This window comes from Entamoeba invadens (genome assembly GCF_000330505.1).
Source record: "Entamoeba invadens IP1 unplaced genomic scaffold scaff_1105074725243, whole genome shotgun sequence".
Lineage (NCBI taxonomy): Eukaryota > Evosea > Mastigamoebida > Endamoebidae > Entamoeba > Entamoeba invadens.
The window spans coordinates 145114-164453 of NW_004443511.1; the positions used below are offsets into that span (position 1 = coordinate 145114).

The 19340-nt window shown below is 37.3% G+C and overlaps 9 protein-coding genes across 9 annotated transcripts; 5 read left to right on the forward strand and 4 right to left on the reverse strand.

Moving 5' to 3' along the window:
- Positions 1–224: 224 nt before the first annotated feature.
- EIN_207330 (cleavage and polyadenylation specificity factor, putative) lies at positions 225–1925 on the forward strand (the record flags this gene model as incomplete). Its single annotated transcript, XM_004258399.1, has 1 exon — positions 225–1925. The coding sequence occupies one exon, from the start codon at positions 225–227 to the stop codon at positions 1923–1925; it is 1701 nt and encodes a 566-aa protein (XP_004258447.1).
- A 70-nt stretch (positions 1926–1995) lies between these two features.
- EIN_207340 (DNA replication licensing factor MCM3, putative) lies at positions 1996–3878 on the reverse strand (the record flags this gene model as incomplete). The annotated part of the gene is made up of 2 exons (XM_004258400.1): positions 1996–2917; positions 2992–3878. The coding sequence occupies 2 exons, from the start codon at positions 3876–3878 to the stop codon at positions 1996–1998; spliced, it is 1809 nt and encodes a 602-aa protein (XP_004258448.1).
- Positions 3879–4031: 153 nt separating this feature from the next.
- EIN_207350 (structural maintenance of chromosome protein, putative) lies at positions 4032–7820 on the reverse strand (the record flags this gene model as incomplete). Its single annotated transcript, XM_004258401.1, has 1 exon — positions 4032–7820. One exon carries the CDS (start codon positions 7818–7820, stop codon positions 4032–4034), a length of 3789 nt encoding a protein of 1262 aa, XP_004258449.1.
- Positions 7821–8146: 326 nt separating this feature from the next.
- On the reverse strand, positions 8147–10551 carry EIN_207360 (exocyst complex component, putative; the record flags this gene model as incomplete). Its single annotated transcript, XM_004258402.1, has 3 exons — positions 8147–8255; positions 8351–9289; positions 9347–10551. The coding sequence occupies 3 exons, from the start codon at positions 10549–10551 to the stop codon at positions 8147–8149; spliced, it is 2253 nt and encodes a 750-aa protein (XP_004258450.1).
- Positions 10552–11002: 451 nt separating this feature from the next.
- EIN_207370 (hypothetical protein) lies at positions 11003–11383 on the forward strand (the record flags this gene model as incomplete). The annotated part of the gene is made up of 1 exon (XM_004258403.1): positions 11003–11383. One exon carries the CDS (start codon positions 11003–11005, stop codon positions 11381–11383), a length of 381 nt encoding a protein of 126 aa, XP_004258451.1.
- A 509-nt stretch (positions 11384–11892) lies between these two features.
- EIN_207380 (hypothetical protein) lies at positions 11893–12504 on the forward strand (the record flags this gene model as incomplete). The annotated part of the gene is made up of 1 exon (XM_004258404.1): positions 11893–12504. One exon carries the CDS (start codon positions 11893–11895, stop codon positions 12502–12504), a length of 612 nt encoding a protein of 203 aa, XP_004258452.1.
- Positions 12505–12553: 49 nt separating this feature from the next.
- On the forward strand, positions 12554–13567 carry EIN_207390 (hypothetical protein; the record flags this gene model as incomplete). Its single annotated transcript, XM_004258405.1, has 1 exon — positions 12554–13567. One exon carries the CDS (start codon positions 12554–12556, stop codon positions 13565–13567), a length of 1014 nt encoding a protein of 337 aa, XP_004258453.1.
- A 140-nt stretch (positions 13568–13707) lies between these two features.
- EIN_207400 (nuclear RNA export factor, putative) lies at positions 13708–15483 on the reverse strand (the record flags this gene model as incomplete). The annotated part of the gene is made up of 2 exons (XM_004258406.1): positions 13708–14569; positions 14813–15483. 2 exons carry the CDS (start codon positions 15481–15483, stop codon positions 13708–13710), a joined length of 1533 nt encoding a protein of 510 aa, XP_004258454.1.
- A 2776-nt stretch (positions 15484–18259) lies between these two features.
- On the forward strand, positions 18260–19305 carry EIN_207410 (Hypothetical protein; the record flags this gene model as incomplete). The annotated part of the gene is made up of 1 exon (XM_004258407.1): positions 18260–19305. A coding segment is annotated over one exon (1046 nt), but the record flags the coding sequence as incomplete, so codon positions are not given.
- Between the last annotated feature and the right edge of the window lie 35 nt (positions 19306–19340).

A 19340-nucleotide genomic window follows, 5' to 3' on the forward strand; every position in this document is an offset into this window, starting at 1 on the left:
TTCTGGACTGTGGACTTGATGGAGACACATCCTTCGAATCAGCGAAATTGTATGACGACATACCAACTGTCGACGTGGTATTGGTGTCTCACGCAGATATCCGTCATATTGGCGCTCTTCCCTATATAGTGCAAAAGTTCCCCAAATGCACTGTCCTTACGACCGACCCAGTTGGTAAATTAGGGTACCTTTCCCTCTTAGAGGCTCTGAAGACTCAAGCCATAATGGGATATCCCACTTTTCATTCTCGCGATGTCGAGGCTGCTTATCGCAAAATCATCTTGTTAGAATACAACAAAGTCCAGAAATGTGGTGACATTGAGGTGTTAGCCCATTCATCAGGCCGAACACTTGGAGGTGCGAACTGGACGATACGAAGTGGGTGTGATGATGTTGTTTATGTCTCTGGTAACGACTTGAACTATGGATGTGTTGTTGACTGTAGTAAGGTGATGAACTATGTCCACCCAATGATTATGATCACGGACTCTGGTGGAATTGGTCAGTGTCAGAAACACTTGGAAGGTGTTGTTCAAGAAATGGGACGGATTATCAGTCGGAAAGGGTGTTGCCTTATTCCGTTAGACTGTAGTGGTCGAACAGTGGAATATATTCGAATGATTTTAGGGTGTTGCAACACTCCGATTCTTAAAGAGGCGTCTTACCACTTCATCAGCCCTGTCTCCGTCCAAATACAAGAGATAAACAAGACAATTATGGAATGGGTCAGAAGCGGTGCAGACATTTCCAATTTCAGAAATTTTGTGTTTCAAAACAACACTGATAGGGTCAAACGCGAGATCGACTCGGGAAGGCCGTGTGTTGTGTTTTGTACAAACAATTCCCTTTCTGTTGGGAGCATTAGTAGAGACATCTTTATGAAAATTAGCAGAGAGAATAGAAATGGCATTTTATTCATTGACCCACCTGATGAGGGTTCATTAGGGGACAAAATTAGTAAGAATGGAATTACTGGAGTTGTCGATATTGACACATGGAGGACAGAAGATTACACCGACGAGGAGCGAGCTGCGCTTGAGAAAGAGAAAGAGGAGAAGAAAGTTGTTGAGAAGAGTGTTGAAGAAAAGAGCGAAGAGGAAAGTGAGAGTTCGGAAGACATAAAGGTGAATATGTGGCAGCTTAAGACGGACGTGTACGAGGACGAGCTTGAGGATGTTGGAGGGCTCTTCCCCTTTTTTGAGAAGAAGAAAGAGACTACCGTGTATGGCGACGCGTCATCGTTTAAAATGGAGGTTGTAGCGGAGGAGGGACTTATTGGAGCGTCCGAAGAAGAGGTCGACGATATAGATGAAATACCACGAAAATATATTAAAGGAGGAGATACCGTTACCTTTGTTTGCAGTGTCTTTGCAAGCGATTTAAGTGGAGAGATGGAGGTACGCAAAATCCACTCAGTCATCTCGAAAATAGTTCCACGACACTTGGTGTTTTCGACACTTATTGACGAGAAAGCACTGGGCTGGTACCAAACCAATATGACGCACACAAAGTTATTTGGGTTTTCCAATAATAGATTTGAGATCTGCCCAATCACACCAACGAAAACTGTATTCATCACTGACGAGCTGACCAACGTGTTGACACTTTCCAGGTTAAAGGAATTTAATTTGGGACCAATTGATGCTAAAGTTTCGGACAACGCGTTGGTCCCAGTGAAAAAAGAAGAACGCAGTCGACACACCTCTATTTACGTCGGAGAGTTGCCAATCAAAGCCCTAACAAAACAAATCGAAGAGAGAGGAATTGACGTCAAAATCACAGAAGGTACCGTTGTGTGCGCGAAAGGCACAGTCACCATTTCAAAGACTCCTTCAGATGTGCCGAAGTTTGAAATCAGAGGACGTCTCAACATGGCATTTTTACAAATCAGGCGAATTCTTGCAGAACAATTTTCGGTGCTTTAAACACTTAATTAATTAATAAATCAGTTGATTGTACATCTTTTGTTATAAAACACAACGGTATACCATTCAATTAGGATTTATACACGATTCGCTCCTCCGCGTCAGACGCAAATTCTAAAACGCCAACAACATCTTTCAAGCCATTTTCATCAACGTTACACTTCTCCATAATTTCATCGAAGGTAACGACATCCCTCCCTTCATTCACAAGTTGTTTTGTCACATACGACCGTATCTTTCGAGCGACATCAGTGGTGACATTCCCATCCCACTCTTCATCAAAGTGAGCGTAGAAAACAAGTTGCACGGCAGCAAGTGCGTCTCTCTCTTCTATCTCTGGAACACCACGAATTCGTGCGTGTGCTTCTGATATACGAATCAACGAATCGAGTGCTCTTGCAGTGACCGGCAATGTCCGTATTTTGAAGTTGTGTTTTGCGCGTTTCTTTCTTTCACTGTCACGCAATTTGACATAGGCGTCGCAAATTTTCTCCTGCGCCTGTTGGCTCAACACAACTTTTTGTTTTCTCCTTGCGTATGTGATGTACTTCTTGATGAACTTATTGGTGAACAATTTCTCACCAGCATACAACGAAGTGTCTTGATAAACAGGCGCATCGCCTTCCTTTTCCTTTTCTGCATCAACCACCTCCAGCACATCTATCTCATTCTCCGCTTTCTTCCCCGACATCGCATCAAAGTGTCGGTGCATCTTCAGCACATGTTCCGCTACACTTCTATCAATCTCCTCCGTGGTCGAGTCCAACACAATGAATATCAAGTCAAATCTCGAAAGAAGTGATTCTGGAAAGAACAGGTTTTCCATCGGGCTTTTCTTCACATTATAATTCCCATTCGACGGATTTGCAGCAGCCAAAATAGAACATCGTGCATTGAGCGCTGTGTGTATCCCAGCTTTTTGGATCGTGACGGTCTGTTGTTCCATCACTTCGTGCATCGAAGCTCGATCTTCAACAGACATTTTATCAAACCTATGTGTCACTTCTTCATTCTCGCGAAACAAGAAGGTTATTAGCTCATTAAACTGCACATATCATCAACAAACTCGTCAACACAGACAATGCCTCTGTCTGCCAACACCATCGCACCAGCTTCTAAAGTCCTTTGATGTGTGTCTGGATCATTTACCACGGCCGCAGTCAGACCCACACCTGTGGCTCCTCTTCCGTTAGTCGACACACTGAGCGGTGCTATGTTCATCACATACCGAAGGAGTTGTGACTTTGCAGTCGATGGGTCACCACAAAGCATAACGTGGATATCTCCTCTAACTCTGGATCTTAGTCGAATTTTCTCGGTTGCGCCTACCAACATCAGAAGAATCGCCTTTTTAATTTCTGTCTGTCCATATATCGACGGAGCAATCGATTTTGTCAAATGGTTCACAATGTCATCCTCTTTCATCGCTTTCTCAATATTAACTTTGTCCAAATCAGTAATTTGAGGCCCTTCCGTCTGTGAGGCGTTCACACTTTCCGCCTCCAATATCACACTAAACGTCGACGAATGGTTCGGTCCGGCTAACGCCTTCAAAATCCCCGTCACACAGACCCGGTCACCGGGCTTTGCCTTATCAACCAACGTGTTGTACAACACAACTATCACGGACCGTGGCATCTGCCCCGTTGGCGCACTTTCTGGCGCCTCTTGTACCACCAACGTTTGAAAATCTTTGTATTTCGAAAGTCCTTGCTCGAGTTCGAGTGGCTTTCCGTCGGGAGTTTTACTTGCCATTTTGACCATAGAGTCCGCGTGGCTCAAATCACGAGAGTGCATTGAATAGTCCAGTGGACATATTTGCACTGCAAGTTCAAGCAACGGTCGAATTTGCGTGGATTTTGTGACTATTCCCGTGACTGCCACTTTTTTCTGTAAAATGCAAGCAGTAATCTCACGAGGGGTAATATGGTGGATCTGTTGTTCTTCCTCCATTTCTCTTTTTTAATTCCTCTTTTTTTCACTTTTTATAAAATTCAATTGTTAATTCAATTAAATGGGTGTTTATTATCTGACCTGTATATATATATAAATTAATATATATTTAGCGAACAAAACTCGAGAATTATAACATTGTTAAAATTAAAATCAATTATTTCCTAATACAAAAGCAGAAGGGTCAATCGCAACACAACACGAGACGTCGTTCACCTTGTGGATACCAATAAGTCTGTCAGCTAATTCAAACATTTCAGGCCTCAACGAAATTATAGAAAACTGCGCGTTTTTCGTTCGTTCTTTGATGTAATGAGCAATGATACTCACATTTCTAAAGTCCAAAGCAGCATCGATTTCGTCCATCACATAGATTGGTGTTGGTCTGTAGTGATGAAGCGCAAAAATGAGGGCAAGCGAACTCAACGTTTTTTCTCCTCCTGACAAGTTGGTGATATTTTTCCACGCCTTCTTTGGCGGCCTCACACTGAATACAACTCCTTCAGTAAAGGGATTGAGGGTGTCGACTAACTCCAACTCAGCAACGCCCCCTTGTGTCAACAAGTAGTACATCTCTTTGAGCTTGAACGAGATCTCCGTCAGCCCATTCATAAATTCGTCAAATCTCTTCTTCTTTAACTCTTCCAAACTCTTTTTACACTCATCTCTCTCGCCCATTGCAGCTCTCATCTCAGCTTCTTTTGCTTTGAAATCCTTCAACACTTCTTGATACTTCGCTATCACTTTCAAATTGATGCCATCTTCCATCCCTTCAATCTTCTTTTTCACCTCACCAATTTCTTCCTCGATTTTTTCTCTCTCACTCTCTCTTTCCAATACCGTGTCCACAACATCTTTCAGAGATATTCCAATTATTCGCTCATTATTTGCACCAACTATTTCTTCTTCCATTTTGTTTTTTATCTTTTCTGCTTGCTCATCGTCTTCACTTGACTCTTCGTTGACTTCTTCTTCCATTGCCATAGCGTTCTTTTTGTTTTCGTTCGGAAGCACGGTTTTCATCGCCTTCAAGTCACTCAAATACTGGTCTTCATCGTGAACATTCGCAACTTGTAAAATTTTCTCAATTTCTTCAAAATTTCGTTCTCGTCTTGCGACTATCTTCCGTCTTGCCTCGTTCAACCCACTCTTCCCTTTCTCGATCTTATCAATTTGTTCTTTCATTTTGTCCGAACTCTCATCCAACTCCTCAATTGTTTTCTCAATTGCGCCAATTTGTGTTTCTTTCTCACCCCTCATGTTCTTCTTTTCTTTTATTTCTTTCTTCATGTTCTTCAGCTCGTCTTCATTCACTTCTTCAACAGCTTCTTCCATCTTGTCGCTCAACTTCTTCAGTTGGTCTTCGATCTCAGCTCTCATCTTTTCCCACTCTTCGATCTTCCCGTCGCTTCCATTGACTTCACTTACAAGCCTCTTCGCCTCTTTCACGTTTCGAGTATACCTGCTCTTGATATCTTCCAAATCCACACGAAGCACTTTCATTCCAACTCCTTCAAGTTTTTCCAATTCTTTCTTTTGTGTTGCGAGTTGGTCTTTCAGGGAGCTACACTCATTTTCAATTTTTGTGATCTCTTCATTGTTTTTCTCTTCAGTCGCATTCAAAAGGGTTTCTTTTACCTTTTCATCTTTTGTGAGTGCTTTTAAATTCTCTTTTGCTTTCTTCTCTTCGTTTTTCTTTTCCTGTATTTTTCTCTCCAGATTGACGTTTTCGACTCGTTTCACATTTTTCAACTCCTTCCGCTTCTCCTCTCTGCTCTTCTTCAGCTCCTCATTCTCTTCTTTCAATTTTTCCATTTCATCCTCCCCCATTTTGATTTTGTCTTTCAGCCTTTCCATCGCCTCTCTATCCTCTTTACTGATCCCAACTTTCTTCATTCCACCTTTCATCACTGCGTTCCCGCCACCAGTAATCGTACCAACAACATCCAACAACTCCCCTTTTGTCGTTACAACTCTCTGTCGCACTTTCCCATAAGAAATTCGCTTTGCCGTTTCGATATCTTCACTGACAATTGTGTCTCTCATTCCAAAGTAAAACGCGTCTCTTGCCCACTCATCGCATTCAATCAAATCAACAAGTCGCTGTCCACCTTCGATTGGATCAAATCTCCTCCAATCCTTTTTAATCTTCATTTGCTCCAAAATGATCATTGAAACTCTCCCAAGTCTTTCCTCTCTGCACATCTTCGCTATTTTCTGCGCGTCTTCTGTCTTTTCAACAACAATGTGGTCCAACATTCCACATGCGGTTGTGATCGCAACGTCATATCTGTCATCTATCTTCCCTAAATCACCAAGTCGTCCTTTAACCCCTTGAATGCCACTCTCCTCTATTCGTCTGAGGATGTCAGTTATCTCTTTCTTGCTTTGGACTCCTTCATTCGCTTGTTCCAACGCACTGAGAGACTCTCTATCTTCCAACAACGATTCTTTCTTTGTTTTGACTTGAAAATCACTCTTCGCAAGTTGCGCGTCAAGTTCTTGAAGTGCTGTTCCAAGCTCTTGGATGCGATCTTCTTCCTTTTTCTTTTCTTCAACTTGTAAGAGTTGTTGCTCCTCAAGCTTCTTAATCTCTTGAGAAAGAAGTTCCACTTGATTGGATGCTTGTCGACTTCTGTCTTGTAACCCACCTTGCTCGGCTTTAAGTCGACTAACACCATTTTTAAGTTCATCAATACGCCGTTCAGGATCACTCAACTGCTCTTTCAACTTCTCAATTGCACTTTTAACGGGTTGCGTTTTACCTAAAATCTCTTTAGTCTCAATCTCAATCTTATTTTCAAGATCATCAATTTTCTCTTTGTCAGAACTGTTGCTGGCTTCCAACTTTTCAAGCCTTCTTCGAGTATCAGATACGCGGTCTTGCTCTTGTCGAATCTTTTTGGTGTACTCATCAATCTCTTTAGTGTTGCGTTGTACCGCTTTGTCATTGATTTTTTTCTCTTCATCTATTCGTGCCTTCCTCTTTTTAAGGCTTGCAATCTTTGATTTCTCTCGTTCCGCCACTTTCTCAATCTTTTTAATTTCTTCATCAATCTCGTTCCGCTCAATTTCTATCTTCTTCTGGTTCTCCCTTTTCTCTTCGACAAGTTTTGTTATCTTTTTTAAGTTCCCCTCAATCTTGCGTATTTCGACTAAACTTCCCTTCTCTTCCTCTTCGATTTTTTGTTTTTCCTCTCGATAGATTCGTTCTTCCAGTGCAATCTTCTCATAATTTGAGATGACATATGATACTGCCCTCTCGTTATCTGGTGAGATTGCGTTCTTCTCTTTTTCACTCATTCTACACCGATTAGTTTTATCATGAACGGTGTCGTTTAAACTTTCCAAATCTCCTGTTTTTAAGTCAATTGGCTCGATGTACTTTGCAGTTCCAATGATATCTTCAAGGAATTCCAACATTCCTTCCTCCCCGGTCTTTGCTTTTGCAGGCATGAGTGCTATTCTCTCGACTTCTCCTTGTAAAATCAAGAATCTATTATTTTGCAAATCAAACCCTTTGGTTTTCATCTTTGCTTGAATATCCTCGATCTTGACAATGGTGTTGTCTATGTAAAACTTTGATCCATTGTCTTTCGAAACACTCCGCGAAACAACAAAATTGGTCGACGGAACTACATCACCGGACCCATTCACATTAGTGAGATACACATCAACGCGCGCCTCACGACAATCGTTATGAAGCGATGATTTGTGAATCAAATCAACTAATTTGGATTGTCGTATTTGCTTCCCACGACGACCAAACACAAACAGAAGTCCATCAATCACATTTGATTTCCCAGACCCATTTGCACCAACTATTGTTGTAAACGAATGGTGGAATGGGCCTAACTCGGTTCTTCCATAATATGACTTAAAATTTGTGAACACCATTTGAGAGATGACTAATCTCGTGGTGGTTGTGTCTATCTCCTCCATACTTTCTCACTGCTTTATTCAATTTCTCTATTTTCACTTTTCTTCTCTTTCTCGTCTTTCTATCTTTTTGTTTGGTTTGTAATAGATATTATTAATTATTATTTTAATAAATAATGTGTAAAAATGATATTGTTTTACTTAATAATAAAATGTACGAGTATATATTAGTTCTTTCTTTTTAAAATAATTATAATATATTTAATCATATATTTTACTATGTTCTATTATTGAAAAAATTTGGTATTCACAAATCGAACTCCTCTTTCATCAGCATTTTTATCTTTTTTAAAAGTACAAAACATAACAGAAAAACCAGTTTTTTAACATCAGAACGCAACATGCATCTCTTTAGAGTAGTCGGTTCTACATTTGAGCACTTCATTTGGATCTATTCCCATAAAGCCGCCGTCTTTCATTATGGCTGTAGTTATATCACTAGACGTCATTATTGTTAAAAGTTTAAATAGTATATGAAAATAAGTTTCTTTTCTATGTGAAATAAACTCTTCTAGATTAGATAGATAACAAACAGTACTTGACTCTTTGGTATACAAAAGATTTTAAACAACGACGACAAGTTTTCAAACATAGGTCGTACAGTAACAGGGAATGAAAGTCTTCTGACGGTGTCAACAATTGCAGAGACATCGTACATAAATAAGAACCCCCCACTGATAGGGGTGATCTTCAGTTTTTTGATGATTTTAATGAACTGCCCGTGCAACCCATTTGCAAATGTCACTAAAAAGTTTCTCTTGTTACTCCCAGTCAATCCTTTTTCGAATGCGACGACTATCATTTGAATGAATCGACACGTCTCTTTACAGATCTGTGAACATCCCGCAGTCACCCAAGTATCATCATTCTCGTCTTTCAATTTAAACTCATTTTTATAATTCAGGATCTTCTCACAGTTCCCAACAAGCCACTTCCCAAGTTCACTCAAACTCTCGGAAATCCCACTCTCCAAGTTTTCTATACGTCCTTTAAACGTGTCGGTGTACCCTTGTAACTTTTGTATTGAATACTTGAAACAGGGGGTGATCGATTTCTCAAACATCACTTGAACTGATCGGACTGATGTGGTCACATTCGTTAAGAGCTGAAGATATCCCTTCAAAAAGTTTTCGACATTCTTTGGGTTGACACTCTGCTTCGACGTCTGGTACTCCATTTTGTCGACAACATCCTTCAACACTTCATCCATCCACTGAATCAAATACGTAAAAAGTTGTGTTGTCAGTCCATCAAAATCTTCAGGTACACTTAATGTCTGTGCACGCACCATCCCAAACGAGAGTTGGTCGCAAATCAACTTCACTTCTTTCGGGTCAATTAACTCCCCAAACCCACTCATCACCACTTTTGTTGAACTGTCCGCTTTCACCGTCTTCTTCTTTGCAGTGTATTTGTCTTTATGTGCTTTAAACACAGAGGCGATGTATTCAGTCTCTGTTGGATTATAATTCCTTCAGATCAATTCATGAACACACATGATCAAATCAACTCGAGAGAAAAAAACAAACGAAGTCTTATCTTCATTAAAGACGTTCTCTACTAAATCACTCAAAAAGACGGCATTCATTCCTGATGACGTGAGTGTTTTATTAAAGAAGTTGGACATTTGCGTGTACGAATCATAGAGTAAAAAGAGATATTTCCAATTGAAATCAGGGTCCGTGTCTAACCCTTTGTAGAGATACCCACTTAAAAAGCCGGTGACACGGACTTCGACAATTTTCTGAACATATCGCGCCAATACAACATCTTTTTGAACAAAAATCTTTTCAATTCGCTGTTTCTCTTTTTGTATCTGTGCAAGTAACGTCTTCAAGAAGGCCGCAAGGACTTGACTGTTGATCGCTACGACAGTTTTATTGATTTCAATATCAGACTCAGCCAACGCCTCTTCCTTGTGGATCGCAACTTCATCATTCAAAAATTCATTACTTTCGATATACTCATCAACACATGTATCTCCACCATTCAAATAATATAACATCTCTGCATTGTCTTTCATGGTAATCAAATTCTTCTCAGCCATTGCCGTCTTAAAGTTCTTTAAATAGTCGCGTTCTAAAAATTCAAATAATGTCTCGACGTTCTTTCTCCCCAAAACACTTTCGGGACTCTTCAACTCCTTACTCAAACTCTTCAACTTCTTCACACGAATAACAAAATTGACTTCCGCATCATCATCATCTTCATCAAGTTCTTCTCTGCGCTTCTTGTACATCACTGGATCAAAGTTCTTATCCCCATTCAATGTTCGAAACATCTCTAATATCAAAGAAGCCTGTTTCCCTCGGGACGCTTCAGTCGCAAGGTCTTGAAGTCTCTCACCCGCTTGCATGACTTCCGTCGATAACTCAGAAACGCCGTTCTCCGTTTCTTTGAATTGTGTCAGTGCTTTATCAAACTTCTTTCGACACGCAGTGACAGACGCAACGTGGTTCTGTTCTTCCAAAAGACACTGCTCTTGAAATTCCTCAACAGACTTTTTATACGCAAGAAACTGATTGTCGATCCGTGACTTGCTCAGGTTCAGTAAAGACAGAAATGGGTCGATGTCAAACGTCTCAATTCCTTTTGCAATAGAATAGTCACTCTGATCAGAAAGCAACGAATCTACAAAGATTTCAGGGTCAAAGGTCGACTGCAAAAAGATGTTTGTGTCCATTAGACGCCGTTCAACTTCCTTTAAATTCACCGGGTCTTTTGGGTTCGACATCGCTCTTGTGAAATTTTTAGATGAACGTCCTCTTTAATTAAGTTCAATGTATGGTTCTTTTTTTATTCGTTTAGTTTCTCATTTCTTTATGACTGAAATTTGGTAATTGTTTTGTGTGTTCTTATTATTTCAAATGGTTATTGTATTATTAACTTTTATTATTCGTTTTTTTACTCTAATATAGTGATGTTTTTAGTTAGTATTTTCTCTAGTTCTAATGTCATAAAAATATAGTTAATTATCATATTCAATCAGTGATTAGTAAGACTCGTCATAGAATGTCGGGTAATTGAAGAATGTTCTAATTATGAAGCAAACGTCAAAGTGTTTTAAAAATAATTCAAAAAAATTAATCAAAACAAACAATTAAAAAAATATATTAAAAAAATATATTAAAAAAATCAACTGAAAACAACCAATGAAAAAAAAGGTAAAAACTGTAAAATGACAAATGAGTGAGAAGATTGATGAGCCCGAACGGGTAGATACACCATTTACCGAAGCTATTAAAACACAGAAAGACACTGAAGCCCTGATTGCCCAGTTGAAGAGTACAATAACACAATTGGAGCGTGTTGAGCAATTGGAAAAATCACTTGGGATCTTTTCTGACACAGACGTGGACAAATCTGAGAGTTCTGAAAATGAGCCTGCGCTTCGGATTACCTTTGTGAATTCCTTCACCAACAGCGATGAGTCTGAAAAGAGTGCAGAGTCGCAAGTCTCAACACAGAAAAGCGCCGAAACAAACCTCAAAGTAACAAACTCATTCAGAAAAAGGCCTCATGGCAATGAGGACTTCGAGGCACGTCGTGACTGCAAGAACGACTGAGTCTTGTCTATTTTTATTTCTTTGTATAATTTGTCCTTCGACTTTTTTTTTAATAAGTTATTTTTAGGTTATTTTATTATTTTTTTTTATCGTATTTTTCTATTATATTATATCAAATGATTTCAAATGTTATAAATATAATTTTGGTGGAAAGTTGGGTTTTGTTGATGGATCATTTTTTAATTCATATCAGACAACACAATAAAGTTTGAAAGAAGTATTGTTTAAGTATGACAATAAAACCCGATTAGTACCACTTTTTAGGTGTGAAATTACAACAATAAAAAAATTTTAAACCAGTCTTTTGACCTACTTTTTTTTAAAGAAAAAAACCTTCTGTTGTATTTTTTTTGTTTTGGCAAAAATAGAAATGATTAAAAATGAGAATTTGTATCAATTCCCGAAATACCATCTCACTTTCCGGTCACAAAAAAAAACAGACGAAAATATGATGGAATTCTCTACAAAGCAAGTGAACTCGACTTCTAAACTGTAAAAGTCAGAATTTGATGTTTCGCCATTTGGCCCATTCATCTCAAAAGTACACCGTGACATTTACACTCATACGGATTCAAGTGACATCACAAAACTCATCCAGTCGTGGGTTAATGTGTAAAATGACTCGTGGTAAAAATTTTCAAATCTTCGATGTGCATTTGGAAACTCCTCTTCAAAATTCCTTTTACTTTATTGGGAAATTTTATTTGACAAAAACAGGGGCGCAGGAAAAGATGATGGACTTGACTTTGTTTTCTAAAAGCAATCCACATAATGCTGAGACGATTCAAATCAATGTCTCTCAATTTTTCCCAACTCAAACAAATTCTTCACGAAAAATTATATTCGACCGAGTCGCTTATAATATCACTTTCCAAATCTCTTTCGAACCGTTCGGCTTGAACATCGACAGAAAGGCTGATGTCCTTCCTTCACCTCCCACACAATCACCACTCGGACCGTCACCCCGTGTCGACACACCAACATTGGTCTTGCGGGGAAAACCCGAACCAAAACGGGAAATGTCTTCTGTCGATAATGGAACACCACACCGTCTCAAAAACGAAAAACTACTTGAATACTCTAGCCAACCACAACTGCCTCGAAAAACACAACTTTTATAGGAAAGAGAAATTGGAAAGACAGGGAAATGGGTACTCGTATATCTCCGATATGGACAGACAAGGGGGCATTGAACCCCAAACCATCGACTTGAAAGGAAGTGAACTCTTCAAAGACATTAACAGCTATGATGTCATTATTCTCCTTGACGAAAACCTCAATCTCACGTGTCCATTACTTGTGGAAATTGTGTGGACTACGGTGGTCAACAATCATATTACACAACGTGGAGATGTGATGTCTCAAATTCTTGACGAAATTGAGTTAAGATTTGAAGACGAACTGATCCAATTCAAACAGCTGATGTATCTCACTTCAACCATCTCATGGATCATGTTACTTTACAACAATAACAACACTATTTCTCAACACGCTAAAGACATATTTGCTGAGAAGTGTAGTGGTCTCTCCTGTCGTTGTGTTAAACAGATACTCGGACAAATCCATAAATTGACTCAAAACTCAATAAACGCGTGGGTGCTGAGTCAAGAGTGCACTAAAATCGTCATAGACTTCGTCGATAAAATTATCACGTGTGTATACTCCTCCAAATACCCAAAGATGTTTTCGACAGTTCTCATTGAATCTATTGCAACGTCGATTGTCCTTTCTCTTGCAGAAGAGGTATCAAAGAGTGATTATCTTGAAGTCGAGACAGGACTGTACCTCAATATTCTTGTTCAACAAATCGAATCTGCATTTACAAATGCACACATCACTCTTGATATCTCTATATTAAAAGAGATCTCTTCTGTCCTTATCTTGAAGAACAAAGACGTCTTAGCTACTGATTACCAAGTCGTTTGTCCACATATTCCCATTCAATTTCTTGTCAATATTTTGACCACTTTAAAACAAAAGGATGAATCTTCTCTCTCGACTACAACCATCGCAACAATCAGTAAATCTTCTGTGATGTCCAATTTAGATACTCTTTGCTTCGACACAAAGAAAGTCTACAAAGCTCTTTTCTTTCCTTTAGTTTTTGACCTCATGAACTTGGACGAACTCAAGACGATTTTCAAAGATCGGTCGTATCTGAACCCAAACGGGTTATTTCTGTAATTTATTGTGTTTTATTCTTTTTAGTTCATTGACACTCTTGATACTTTAATTGGGTATGTTTGATGATATTTATTATTATATTATTATTCTATAAACGTGATGAATTTACCAAAGTAAATACTCTCAAATCAATTCAATACTTATTGGAGGTCCTTCACTCCCTGGTACAGGTTCTTCCCAAACTTGTTAACAGCCTCTATTATGATCCCTTCCTCCCATTGGAGTTTATCACACACAAAAAAGGCCTCAGCATGAGTAATGCCAAGTCTCTGAACAAGTGTGACGACCATATTAATATACCCCAGTGCCCTTTGTGTATCGTAATTAGTTCTCTTTAAGAACGGGACTGTGAAATTTGGATCAATTTGTGTCATCTGACTGACTTGCTTGATAGCAGCCATTGCTTCTTTTGTCTGCTTGCCAACAACAAAAGGATTTTCACCGCTGAAAATGAACAATTGCTCGTTAATAATTTTCCCATCCATTGTCAAGATAAACGTTCGGTAGAAGTTCGATGTCCCTCTATCACAGTATTTGGCTTTCCCAAATACAACTACATTAACGAGTTGAAGGCCGGAAGGTAAAGTAAGCGAGAAGCAGTCGAAATTGATATCATTGAGGTTATGGACACATGGTTTGAATTTGTTGGCAAAAAAAGGCGCTATTTTCGAACCACAGAGAAGTCGACTGGCATATTGGTCCTGCGCAAAGTGTGATACGTGATTCCGGTTCATCTCTGATACCTCTTTTAAATGCTTTGTGGCTGTGAACGAGAACACAGAAGCCATTGTATAGAATGATGAAAGACTTAATGGATCGGTATCAAAGAGATTGAAGTAATTTTTAATGAAAGATTCTATACTCGAGAACTCACTGTAATTTGCAAAGTATCCAATCTGTAAGTCTGGAATATACGTGTTAACCGTCACGGGAAACCGGAACATCGAAGTAAAATTCTGTAAGTCGAGGAATTGTAAATTTTTGAAATGTGTACGAATTTGGCTAATCGTCGGATCTTTTCTGTGTGCTGAATGTAATTCATAAAAGCGGCACAATGCACCTACGAATTTTGATGGTACATTTTATTTGAATAATACTAATAATTCTATAAAGTCGGGTCCGAGTTCATCACAAAGACAAATAGATGTCTCTAAGTAATACCCTCCACAGTCCATCGTAATGGTCTGAGTTGTTCCAACAAAAAGACCCGACAGTGCCGTCTTAAATTAAAATAAAAAAACAAACAAATGGTAATTTGGCTCGTTCTGAATAGGGTTTCCATTTAATGAAAGTGCTTCGAGTGGTATGTCTTTGATATAATCAAGTTGGTCCAATTGCTTGATGCAATTGTTTCTGAAGTCAAGTGACTTCAGTGCTGGAAATACTGCAATGATTTTTTGGAATCCTAATAATGATGAGATCGAGTTGTTGCAGAAATGGATCGACTGTATGGCGGGTTTAATTGTAGAAATCCCATCAAGTATTCTTGTTATAACAATTGAGTCAACTTGTTTATTAAACCCTAAGTCTTTGACCTTCATTTGAATATTGTCCAAATTGATTGATTGGTCATTTGTCGAGTAATATTTGTCTACAAGTTTCATGCCCATTTCATTGAAATTAACGGACGGTGCACTGTTGTCTACCATCGAAATTGTGACAATTTGACTGTTGAACAAAATACCATTCAACCCTAAAATATTGTTGGCAGTGGTTTTGTCTTTGAGATTCACTTGAAAATTGCCACCTGTTTCACTTATAAACTTCACATTCACATGGATACCGTTCGATGAAAAGAACGAAGAAAGTTGTGTTGTTGTTCCTGTGAAACCGGATACGATAAGCTTTAACTTGTTTCCATAATCTTTGTTTTTGTTTGGCTTTTGAAACTTTTGTTTCCTTTTGTTACCTCCCATCTGATTTTTTGAGTTTCTTGATGAAAAAGTCTTTTTTGCTTTTCTCTTATTGATGATTCATTATTTTACTTTTTTTTCTAATTTATTGTTTAACAATGAATAAGAATTGTATATGTAATAATTGATTTATTATTTATTTTTAAAAGAGTCTTTTTTCGTTCAGTGTTTTTGTACTATATAATAACCATATGATAACTATTAATAAACTAAAATTTGGTGGGGTTGGAATTCAAACAAATTAACCCTAAATTTTTTAGTTAATAAGTTGAAATACTATAAAATATAAAATGTTATTTTCTATATTATTAATTAGTTAAACTATAAAATATTTATTGTAATTGATAATTAAATATAAATAATTACCAATTAATGTGATTTTTGTTTGGTTTTAATAACATTCGAATAACAATTTTGTGGTTGAAATAAATGAAATTAATTTAGAATATTTGAATATAATAATTAAATAATAACGAGAAATAACCCTTAGTTTTTTTTAATTGATTTGTTAAATTTAGATGTTTTTACCTTTTTTAGTTTTGTGTTGTAATTCACAAAATAAACCTCTAAGAACGGGAAAATCATTTCATGTTTTTATCTTATAAAAATTATTTTTATTAAATTATAATAAAATTTAAAAACAATTTATTAATTATTTTTTTATGATAAATTTTATTTTATAATCAACTCAACTAAACTGTTTTCCAAAAGTCGGTACCGAAATTACCCCAATATTTGCTGAATAAACAACCCATTTTTTTTTCTTTTCTTTTACCTCTGTTTTTTATTCATTTTTCTTCGTCTTATTTTTCAAATAACTGTCTTCCACTTTTATCTTTTCTCGAACAAACAAAATATTCGCATTATTTTTCCCTCCAAATTTCTAAATAACTTTCTTCAACGAAAAAAAGACTTGACAAAATAATCGATTTTGCCGAAAAGTTAGAAACATTAATTTTGAAACCCAAAACAATTTGAATAACAAAAAAAAACTAAATAATCATGTCTAAACCAAGAAAAAGTTATGAACGCGAGCAAGAAGGGAAGAATGAGAGGGTCAAGATGGCTTTGGAAAGAGGACTGTCATATCGCGAGATCCAACTGCTTTGTGGAGTTTCCAAAACAAAAATAGCTAGTATCAAAAGGGGAGAGGAGACAAAGCCAAAGAAGATGGGAAGACCAAAAAACATCAGTGTTAATGTTGCTCAAAGTGTTGTCACACGAACATTAACTAACCCATCTTCTTCTTGTCTTATGGTTTCCAACGATGTTAAAGTTTCTCTTTCAAGTGTCTATCGTCTTAGAAAAGAGAACAAATTTGTGTTTGCAAAGCAGAAAAAAATGCCGGCTCTGAAACCATTACACATAACAAAAAGACTTATTTTTGTTAAGAAACAGCTGGCAAACGCAAAGCGTATTTTGACGTGGACCAAAAACACTCTCATTTCCGACGAGAGTCGTTTTTGTTTATACTCTGACGGAAAATATGTTTGGAGAAGACGTGGAAATCTTGATAAGGAGGCGTTTGTGCCAACTCCCAAGTTCAATCGGGGTGTGATGGTGTGGGCAGCAATTGGGCGTCATTTCAAGTCAAAACTCGTTTTCGTCGACGGAACACTGAACGCGGTAAACTATCAAAAAATGTTGGCCGAATCAAGAGTGTTTGAAAACGCGAAGAAGGTGTACAAACACGGGATGGTGTTTCAACAAGATGGTGCAAGACCCCACACAGCGAAAAACACAATTGAATGGTTTGAAGGCTTGGACCCGAAGCTCATGGTTCGACTACTGAAAGAATGGCCTGCAAATAGCCCCGACCTCAGCCCAATTGAACACTTATGGCAATATTTGGACACCTTAGTAAGAAAAGAAAAGGAAATCTTCGAGAACATTGAAGAACTCAAAGAGGCTCTTGAAAGGGCTTGGGATTCAATACCTCTTGAGACAATTGATAACTACATAATGTCGATTCCAAAGAGGTTTGAATTGTGCAAGGAAAACAACGGCGAATTTATCGGACACTTGCTTTAATCCGTTATCATTTTTTTTATTTTTTTCTTTTTGAACTCGTTTTATCATTTCTTTGTTCGTCTTCAGAGGATGTTTGTTTGTTTTTTTTATATGTATTCAAATTGTTTTCATTATTTTGACTCGAAAAGAAATAACTGTCTTAGAAAAATTGCAAAAGACTTCCCAACGTTTCGACAAATGCCCGAAAAATTACGAAAATAATATAATTTGTTTGTTTTTTTAGGTCAAAAAAGTCGGTACCGTTTTTTGTTTTTTTTAAAAAGATAAATAATAAAACAAAGTCTTTAATAACAATAAAACGGGAAAACAGCTAATAATAGTTTCTCAATTTTTAGCGGTAGTACTTACTTTTGAAATTCAGTTTAGTTTATTGGTTAAAAAGAAATTAAACAAAAAACAAAAATTAAAAAAAAAATATAAATAATTATAATTTATTTTTATTAAAAAAAATGAAATTATAAATTAACAAACTTTATGTTATTTTTTTAATTAACATAAAAATTTAATAGCAATACCATAGTTATAAATGATATAAAAAATATTTTCGATAAAGTAAATTTCAGGGAACACTGACAATACCAACATAACATGTAATAATTAGTGAAAAATGCAATATTGTTTGAAATGTAATTTAATATCAAAAAAAATAACATAAATAAAATTAAAAACTAATGTTATTAATTATATTGTATAGAGAATATTGAAATGCCGTATTTTTTTTCTTTATTGACCTTGAAAGAACTAGACTATGTCGCGAGAAGAAGAAAACCCAAACACACTTTTTAACATTTTGGATCAAACAATTTTATCTCAAGAATTTGTGAACACATACATACCATCTGAAACTAAAAGTAAACGGAGCCCAGCCATCACCGCTGCTAATATGATGGAAAACATCATTACTATGCGTAAAAAAAAGACTGTTTCTGAAAAAACAATTCGAAAGTCTGAGAATTTATACAAAATACTTCAACCCGAGGTGTTCGCTTTTCATACAAAAGTTGAACAAATCCAATTTATTTCCACAAATAACAAAGCAAGCAACGCAGAAATAGGTGTCCTCTTTGGGGTTTGTGACTCCGCAATTCACACCCATTTAAAGCAAAAAGAACGCCAACCACCACACAAAACCAAATTTGTCGCTGAGATGGACACCGCAATATCTGCTCTCTTCCAATTTTGTAAACTCCAACACTTTAATGCTAATTTCAGACTCATCGAAATAGTTTGTCAACATTTCGATCAAGACTTTTCTATGACAAGAAAAGGCATGGAAAAGCATATAGAGAAATATCATGGATACAAGTCGACTATTGCACACAAAGAATCTATAACTACCATTCGTCCCGATTTCTCAAAAGTCACCAAATCGCTTTTAAATTTTTCCACGAAGTATAACGGAATATTGTCAAGTCTTTTGTTAAGTGTTTCTGAAGTCGCATTTTGCGACTTGGAAGATTCAGAAGTGTTAACTGGATTCTACAAAGAAACAACAAGTGAGACAAACTCCGAAAGCGCAGCTGGCTTTCATCCTCCTCCCTTCCAAACAACACAACAACAAAATACACGCACTCAACAAGATAACCCTATTCTTCCCAATTCACAACTCTCACACACTCCACAAAACGTCTTAAGCGAAATCTATTTCCCTCGCACTGAACTCACTGAAAACACTAATTTGCGAATACCTGTGAGCAACTCATTTTGCAAAACTCCTGCTGCTATATGCACAACTGCAGACGGGGTTTTGCTCTATTCTGTTGGTGTTGTCCCGACCAAACGATATGATGAAGGGTTTTCTGCATATTTTCCACGTGTTGAAATATATT